An 8,870-nucleotide genomic window follows, 5' to 3' on the forward strand; every position below is an offset into this window, starting at 1 on the left:
ATGGGAAATGTGATCACGATATAGGAATTTAAACCTTATTTTGTATTAGTTACATGAACTTCGGTAGTAACTCCGCGCACAAATGGCATGAAAAATAAAATAAGCTTTCGCGGAATAGTGACTATAATTTAATTTACAAGAAAAATAAAGAAATTTATAAATTATAGTAAGCAAAGTTTGTGAGCGGACGAAAGCAGTGGCAGTCGGTGGCAACGTAGTGTGCTGTCGGCGGAACGGACGGGCGTGCAGACGGATGGAAGGACGCGGGCAAGGGTTACGACCTTGTCCATGGTCAAGGTCGGCGGTAGCAGCAGTTTGCGGAGTAAACGGCAATTGTAGAAATCGAACGAGTCCAGCAAATGGCGGAAACACTTCGGAAAACTAAAACTAGTAGAAATGAATGAATTAATTAGCGGTGTGTACGGTAAAGTAAATGCAGGAAAGATAAACAATATCCCCTCCCCTCCAATATTTAATGGAACCGCCGAGCAAACAGTTTACTTTGCAATAAAACGTAGCGATAGAAGTTACTGTGCAAGAAAAAGCCAAAAGCTGTAGATACGTTGCGGTAAACTTAATCTAAAAGCAAAAATTAAACGGTATGAATCCTAATAACGGTACTTACGGAACGTAACATGCGAAGATGCAAAAAGGCAAAAAATCCCCTTTAAACAACGCTTAAACTTTTATATAATTCGGCTATTTCACAGAGGGATCAACTGATTTTCCAGTCGACACAACGTATTCGGTCTACATCCAAAATAAAAACTTCTTTAATCAATTGTGCAGCCTGCGGAGGTCCTACAAGTTGATCTTAACATTTAAATTAATTAAGAGCGCTTCTTTAGAGACCCCTCACGACTTAATCGGATGCTGTTAACTGCATCTCATTATATCACTTACCGCTAATTATTCCTTAATTTGTCGACATTAGATTCCAAAATTTGCTAATCCAACTAACACCTTTGGTTAATTGGAATGTGAAGGGGTCGGCGATATCAAGCTAATAAACACCTAAACTGAACGGAATCAAAATAATTACTTGACGTGCTGAAATTTTAAAATATTAATTCGCCTCGTCTTCTAAATCACAAGAGCTTTTGGAACACTGCAAATATCTTGACGGAAACGGTTGCAAACCTAGAATTAATTACAGCTTCTGTATACGGGCACAACTTATTTGAACCAACACAAACCGCACGACACTTTTCGTAACGAAGCGCTTGTATGTACCGGGTGTTCATCTACCGAGTGATCACTAAAACTGGTCACTTCAAGACGGAAACTAGGTGCTTAGTTACATTTTAAATCACAAAAAAATGTGAACTTGAGTTGGAACGAGATTATTTTCAATAATATATTCAAACAAGTCCAGAGCATTTTTTTGGGAGTGATCAAGCTACAGCATCAGATTTTAATTTTCAGATTATAAGTGGAGATAAAGTGCAGGTAATTAAGTTACAACATGATACGTATTGGTTTATTTTTCATTGAACGACTTTAATTCCTCTCCAGATGGCGAATTGTTCTTGCTGCAATTAACTTTTTTGCTAAAATAATCTTCAATTTCAGAAAACGACTTTTTATGTGTCTCCACAACACATTTGTAAATGTACGCGCATCCTATTACCGAAGAAAGTGCCATGACGTACAGGATATGAGAATGTTGAACTAATTTTTTTACGAGATAATAAGTTTGTGTTGCCGAAAACTCCATAAGACTTTGGAAAAGCGTCGCGACCGACTGACCAGTTCCACGTAGGTGCGTAGGGAAAATTAATGGCGTAATGACAACTGGTACAGAATATACACCCGATGATAGTGAAAAAGTGTACAATACCATTGTGCACAATGGAATCCATTGGTAAATGGTGGTACCTAAAAATTAAAAAAAACTTGCTCCGACCTTTTCAAACATGAAGCAAACCTTTAGTGTTGTAGTCAAGGTATAGTCCAAAAGCTAGTATACACCCACAGATAGTTAAATAGTTTGCGATCAAGATCGATTTAAATTTACAAGTTTTCAGTAACCAGCCAGTGAATAACGACGTAGCTAACTTAGTTATTCCTATGTAAATTCCAATTGCGTATGGATTTACTGTCGTTCCGAATTCCTAAAAGAATACGTACAATTTCACTATTTTTAAATATAACCTCCCTACGGTAAAGAAAACAATGATATTATTAAGCAGTACGTTTGATCCTGTAGCTTCATTAAAACACTGCAAACCCGCAATCATGAGTATTCTCTTATAGCCGGAGGGTTGAAGGAAGAACCTCATTTTTTTAAGTATACTTTGGTTAGCTGAATGATATCGTTCGTGGAGTGCTTGGATCGAGAGTAGCTTGCGTTCAATATCACTTTCTAACTAAAAACGAAACGTGATGTGGTTGAGGTACAAAAACTTACATACGTTTTCATCCGTTTTTCGATATCGGTTAAAGTATATCAGCGACTCTTTTGCGTCATCAATGCGTCCCTTAGTTACTAGCCACATCATACTTTCCTTAAGGAAAAGGGTGGCAATTCCAGGAATAAGGAATAATATGCAGTTAACCCAAGCCAACATTCGCCAATGTAGAAAAGCGCCAAGTAGAAAAGGCACTATGCTTCCTGGGACAAATATTATGTTATTTCCAAAAGGATGAGCTTACCTAATCCCCAGAAGATCGATTTAAAATTAAGCAGTACACCTCTCATATTAGGAGAACTAATTTCGCTAACATACGCGAGCGAAGTGATCACAAACCACGCTAAAATGTCCAGGTGAAAAAGGTAAAGTGAAATTGATCATTACAGCATGGAACGAAGGCAGTTAGGAATCCTGTCATCAGCATTGGGAAGTTTGACGCATTTGCGATTAATATCCATCCAATAGACCATGGCAATATTCCAAGTCTCAGTGTGTTCAATCTCCCGAAGTGGTCCATAACTAATCCTGCAAGAACGCTGCTGATCGGCTTTACAAGTGTAAAGCCGCTTACTAAAAATTGAAGATGCACTTAAGACCACCCCGTATCAGCTGTAAATCGATACTTACACAACCACGATAATTCATTGTCAGACATAGTGAACGATTCCTCAACTTGCGTGTTGTTATTTTTAGAAAAGTAAGGAATCAAAATGGTCAAAAATCCGAATTGCATGCCAATCAGGAAACAAAACGATAATACTGTAATAGACGAAAGGAACTGTTCGACAAAGATAATATTAATAACGTCTTCATTGTTCTTACTCTACTTATCACCTGGGGTAGCAGATAGAGATTCATCCTGGATGGATCAATATTTTGTATGGCTTGGAATGTTTCTGCTATAGTCCTATAAAGTGCAAACTTTGGCGCTAGATATTTAGGTCTAATTTTGATTTTGAACCAAAAAAAGTCGGATTAATTGCACTTATCTCGCCAACAATTTTTGGTTGACTCACTTCGTTGATAAAATCCAGGTTGAAAATTGCACTTATTTAATTAATCCTTTATTTTAGGATCGTGCAAAAACTAAATCTGGCGCTAATCCACATGGTTTCGTGCGGAATATCTAAACAAATTTGAAAAACTTGAGAAAGCAACACACTTATTCGGCTGTGAGTGTGACCTCAAGGGACCCTGATCTCGTCATTTATGTGATAACAGCTTCAACAGTGTAAATATCGAGTGTATTAACGAGGTCGCACAACAGCGTAAATCTTCTTTAAGCTTTTACCATGTCTTTACAACGTTACATTTCCATTTTTACTGACATCCTTGCTGCAACCATTTAATATTCTTAGTGGATTGGGAGTTTTGCTACTGAAAAGTTAAAAAATGTGTCGCTGATTTTGTAAAACGGAGGATGGGAAATGGAGTAAAGGAATGGAAGCATCCAAAACGTACGCTAAACTATTGCAGGGTCACTTACGTTTAAGGTGCCAGTATGAGCCCTAGAAATGACACAATTTGCAGTAAGTTTCTACAACACACAACACAAATTGGGTGCGCAATCAAAATATGTTGGTGCAAATCGCTTTGGTAAGGAAGACAGGAAATTGATGTTTTGATTGGAGGTGTTGGCTTGGGAAGTTGCTGACTGAAATTTCATTAGGTAGACACACTATTGGAATATACTGTAGGTATAATACAATTTAAAAAAGATCGTTAGCGAAGGATTATCTTATCATGTTCGACGGCAATTCTAGAAACATAGGTACCTGGGATCGTATGCTCGAGTACACCCGATAAAATTCGAACGTGATATATTTCGAATGAAAATATCGCATGCTATAACCATATCCTAGTTACGCGTGTACTATCTTTACCCTTTTAGTACAATAGGTGTTTACAGTATATCTAGTTGAATTCCGTAGTTCTAATTTAATAGTAAGCGTGTACCTGAAACCATAAAACATTTTTTTGGACAGTAAAAGTTTATTTAAAAATAGAGGCTGATTAGCAAAAAAATAATGAACATGAACGGTTTTAAAGGTTTATTCAAAACGATATGAATGTGGCGGGCTCGTGACGTAATAAGCCCGACCAATCAGCTCCTAGAACCATTCAGATGACATAACGACTTGGCAATATTGCAGGAGAATGGCATTTATAACTTGCGTCATCTGTCACAGGCGCTTGTCACTTTCGTGCTAGATGCAGTCACAGCCGTCTATAATTACAAGCCGTGCTGAGAATTATGGCAACACTGCATGGTAGGCCGATTTCCTAATTCAACTTGGCAGTTTCAGGTGTATTTTATAAGTGTTTTGGGTGTAATATTCCTATTTCCCTGTTTTAACAGAGCGAGATTGTAACAATTTGTGTTACCCCGTATGGAATGAACAGAAATTATTATTCAGGTAAGTTGCTAAACGAAATATATCGATTTGTTGTCATAACCTTTAAAGCAGGCTACTCATTATTGGACCCTTTACAAGCACTTGTATTTGTTCAAAGTATATGTACAAGCTCAAATATGACCTACACACTACGTGGTACGTAAGTACGGTAAGTGTTTATCGTGAAAAAATACAATTAGTTTGTATTTCAGGTATTCTAGCACGGACATGTCAAGTCGATTTTCTGAAGGAACCTTTCGACTTATTCCCAGGAGTTCACGGTACGGGAATTTGAAGTCTACGGGGCTCCCCTCTTTAAAAGCTTCGTACCTAGACCCACTGGAGTAGCGACTCGGTTAAAATTTGCCATTCCGAATCGCACCTGGTCGTTGATAAAACCTCGCTGATGCACAGCGATTTACTGTCCTTTTGCCGAAATTAAGTGCTCAAGCGTGTGCTTCACCTCTTTCGAGAGAAGTTCACCATTTTCGGAGATCTCGATGGAAAACACATTATGATGCAGTTACCAAATTTACAGCGTTCCGAATTTTAAAGTCAAATAAAAATGTTATTATCCATTTTTGTAAATAAATAAAATATATGTACAATTATAAGCTGCCTAAGTATCTTTCTTCTGTATTAAAACCACCAAGGCGAAACACAGGAGAGAGGAAAAATGCCATTTTTCAAGAGAACAAGACGCCATTAAAACTTAATCGGCCCACCGATTGACTTTCGAACAACGTTGCCAAACTTCTCAGCATGGCTTGTAATTATAGACGGCTGTGAGATGCAGTTAAACATGCCTCTTAAAACGTCAAATTTGACAAACGTCAGACCCTCGCACAAGGTTGCCGGCTCACTTCTACGTGATTGGTTGTAGGTTTGTGACGTATTTAGTCTGAAGCGTTTCAAATTCGGACTAAAAACACAGCTTTTCAATAATTTATTTTGGGTTTATTTTACTCGGAAATAAAAATTGAGGACACACGGGTCTTTTTATTTTTAATGTACTTTGTGGATCAGAAATAAAAAATGAAGGCGGGATGACCCCATTACAAGCCGTGCTGAGAATTATGGCAACACTGCATGGTAGGCCGATTTCCTAATTCAACTTGACAGATGTTGAGTGTATTTTATATGTGTTTTGGGTGTAATATGCCAATTTACCTGTTTTAACAGAGCGAAATTGCGACAATTTGTGTTACTCCCTACGGAATGAACAGAAATTATTATTCAGGTAAAGGCCCAATTACATTTGTCACTTTTGATGATCATCTTGGAGGAATCATCCAAAATGACAAGTATAAATTGCCTTTCATTGTGATTTCATCCAAAGTGTACACTAAAGATGAAGGATGAAAGATATCGACCCCCGACCAACTTTTGATGAAAGAGTCGTTCATCGAAGCGATGATTCATCGAGAGTGAATGCCCAGTGACAAATGTAAACTGTCGACGCACGTTCACTTCACAAACACTAGTTGATTGTTTTGGGTTTTGGTATTCGCGTAGTTTTAAGTAGGTAGTTTTACTTGATTTAAATTATTGTAGGAGTTTTGTGCATACCTATTGTCGTGGCAATGTCATTCAGGTGGCAAGATAAACACATGGAACTATTTCTAGAAAGTTATCAGCGGTATGAGTGCTTGTGGAATAATAAATGCAGTGATTACAGCAAATCAAACGTACGGGAAAAAGCGTACTTATCAATGCTGGCCGATTTAAATTTGCCTGGATTAACTGTACCCGACATCAAGGCAAAAATAAAAACTATTAGAACACGTTATGGGGCAGAACTTTGCAAGATAAAAAATTCAGAAAGAAGTGGAGCTAGTGCTGATGACGTTTATGAGCCCAGACTATTCTGGTTTAAACTTGCAGACGTGTTTCTCCGCAGCATATGCACTCCAAAAGAAAGTTCATCAAACTTGAAGGTGAGTACTCTCAAATAGAAATAGGTACATACATATACTTACGTAATTATTTCTTTTTCACAAAATGATGTATGATTAATTTTTGCTAATAATAATTCACAAACCAAATGAAATATCAATTTCAAAGCCAAAAACAAGATATTTATTTATTTTTTTTTTAATTTGTTGATTACTAAATCATTTTCAATTGCCATGGTACAATGTCTGTTGTAACAAAACGTTCAGCATAATAATTTCGTACGTCTCTTGCTGCCCTGCTGTAGTTATTTAATGCACCGTGGGATATTTCCTCAAGACCACTATGTGGATGTTGGGTAGCGGTACCTGGTTGAACCCTTCCTTCTTCCCAGTTTTCAACATCCAGCATATCTCTCGGGATGTATGGGTGTATGGGAGTTGAAGTCTTTCGCAACCAGTTGTGAAGAGCGCATGTAGTCTTCACCACTTGTTCCGTTGTTTGTATGGATAGTGGAATAGGTTTCTCAAAGATTCTAAATTTCGACACAAGTATGCCGAATGTGTTTTCCACAACGCGACGAGCTCTTGAAAGTCTGTAATTGAATATTTTTTGTTTTTCCGTTAGCGGACCACATCTGGAATATGGTTTTAAAATATTGGTTCTCAATGGGAAGGCATCGTCAGCGACGAAAATTCCTTGTTCCGGTATTTTCAGTGAATTATTTTGCAAGGCCTCATTAAAAGTTGATTTCGCAAATACTGCAGCGTCATTTACTCTTCCATTGGTTCCCACATCGATGTATATGAAATTATAATTGGCATCAACAATTGCGAATAGTATCGTACTGAAGTCTTTCTTGTAATTAAAATACTGTGAACCAGTGTTTGGAGGACACCTGATGGTAACGTGCTTACCGTCCATAGCCCCACACACATTTGGGAAATTCCACAAAGTTTCGTAGTCTCGCATCACATTTTCCCAGCTTTCAACTGTGTTAGGGACCTGTATCAAGCAATAATTATTAGACAGTGTACATTATTCTATTTTTAGAGCTTTGTATCTGTATCAACTTTCAATTGCTTTCTGGAATGACTGATTTCATGTAATTTCATGTACTTTGTTTCAGGAGTTAGAATCGACGAGAAAGGGCATTTCTGGAAAAGCAACCGATGATAGCCAACATTTGGAAGAACGTGAACAGCAAACTGAGCAAACGGCACACATTCAGGACACTGAACAGCAAACTGAGCAAACAGCACACATTCAGGACACTGAGGCAACATCTCCAAATACGATTGCAACGTCTTCGGCGGTAATCACGAATACTCCAAAAAACACAAAGGGGCGTAAACGTTCCCTCAATACTACTATTTCGGGGGTTCAGGACGCAATAAAACAATTGAAGACACTATCGGAAGAAAATAAGGAGGATCTGAACGAATTCGACGTGTTTTGTGAGAGCCTTGCTATACAGTTGAAAAAAATGCCTTTAAATAGGGCTCTTATCTGTCAAGAACATCTACAGAAAGTGATGACGCAAGAACGACCCTTCCAACTCACATCAAACCCTCAGTCTCACTCATCCATGTCACCTGCTGATTATCAACAGTCCATACCAACTTCAGGCCGGTACTCTGCGATGTCATCAGGGCAAAGCAGCACACATTCACGGCAGTCACAAAACCATTACTACCAATCTACCGAAAAAGATGACGATTATGAAAGCACTCAATATACCAGTGATGTTTTGTCCGATGCCCTTTCTTCAGCGGGATTAATAGTTGGTGATGAATTAATGCCTTTATAATAAATTACGTTATTTTATAGAAATAAAAAATATTTTCAAAATAACTTAACTATTTTAAACTTTTTATACTATAAACTTTTTATTCTGTTAACCTATGAATTAATTAAACTACAAGATGTTAAATTTCTACTTACCATTATAAAATCTGCCAAAGCGTTGTATATAGCCTTGCATACCTCAGGTAAAAACCGTGAAAATGTGCTTCTTGGAATTCTGTACAGTGCACTTAAGGTACCTATATTATCTCCAGTCGCTAGATATCGTAGTGTCATTTGTAGTTTTATTTTAGGGCTTAAAGCTTCTCGGAACCAAGTATCTTTTTTGCTTATAAACGGAGTTACTTTGTCTAGAAGATAT

The 8,870-nt window shown here is 37.6% G+C and overlaps 2 protein-coding genes across 3 annotated transcripts; one reads left to right on the plus strand and one right to left on the minus strand.

Annotated features, from left to right (window-relative positions):
* Positions 1-115: 115 nt before the first annotated feature.
* On the minus strand, positions 116-3,294 carry LOC116173289 (facilitated trehalose transporter Tret1-like). 2 transcript variants are annotated; one of them, XR_004145897.1, is made up of 9 exons: positions 3,249-3,294; positions 3,042-3,192; positions 2,799-2,984; positions 2,656-2,754; positions 2,415-2,614; positions 2,163-2,369; positions 1,928-2,114; positions 626-1,878; positions 116-579 (listed from the first exon to the last, which is right to left on the minus strand). XR_004145897.1 is itself a non-coding variant. In XM_031490664.1 (8 exons), exons 1-8 carry the CDS (start codon positions 3,270-3,272, stop codon positions 1,481-1,483), a joined length of 1,452 nt encoding a protein of 483 aa, XP_031346524.1. In that variant the 5' UTR covers positions 3,273-3,294; the 3' UTR covers positions 116-1,480. The 2 variants fall into 2 exon arrangements, 1 of the variants encoding a protein (XP_031346524.1); XM_031490664.1 differs by having other exon boundaries at positions 116-1,878.
* A 2,972-nt stretch (positions 3,295-6,266) lies between these two features.
* Positions 6,267-8,513, plus strand: LOC116174562. Its single transcript, XM_031492500.1, has 3 exons — positions 6,267-6,313; positions 6,365-6,747; positions 7,833-8,513. The coding sequence occupies exons 2-3, from the start codon at positions 6,394-6,396 to the stop codon at positions 8,511-8,513; spliced, it is 1,035 nt and encodes a 344-aa protein (XP_031348360.1). The 5' UTR covers positions 6,267-6,313; positions 6,365-6,393.
* The last annotated feature ends 357 nt before the right edge of the window (positions 8,514-8,870 follow it).

The sequence above is a fragment of the Photinus pyralis genome, unplaced genomic scaffold, assembly GCF_008802855.1.
Source record: "Photinus pyralis isolate 1611_PpyrPB1 unplaced genomic scaffold, Ppyr1.3 Ppyr1.4_LG6, whole genome shotgun sequence".
Lineage (NCBI taxonomy): Eukaryota > Metazoa > Arthropoda > Insecta > Coleoptera > Lampyridae > Photinus > Photinus pyralis.

Coding starts and splice junctions, on each gene's coding strand:
- LOC116173289 (XM_031490664.1), bottom strand. CDS start 3,272: ATGAATCTCTATCTGCTACCCCAG. Junction 2,615..2,655: donor ATCGATCTTCTGGGGATTAG/GTAAGCTCATCC, acceptor TATTTGTCCCAG/GAAGCATAGTGCCTTTTCTA. Junction 2,370..2,414: donor ATCGAAAAACGGATGAAAAC/GTATGTAAGTTT, acceptor TTTCGTTTTTAG/TTAGAAAGTGATATTGAACG.
- LOC116174562 (XM_031492500.1), top strand. CDS start 6,394: ATGTCATTCAGGTGGCAAGATAAACACATGGAACTATTTCTAGAAAGT. Junction 6,748..7,832: donor AAAGTTCATCAAACTTGAAG/GTGAGTACTCTC, acceptor ACTTTGTTTCAG/GAGTTAGAATCGACGAGAAA.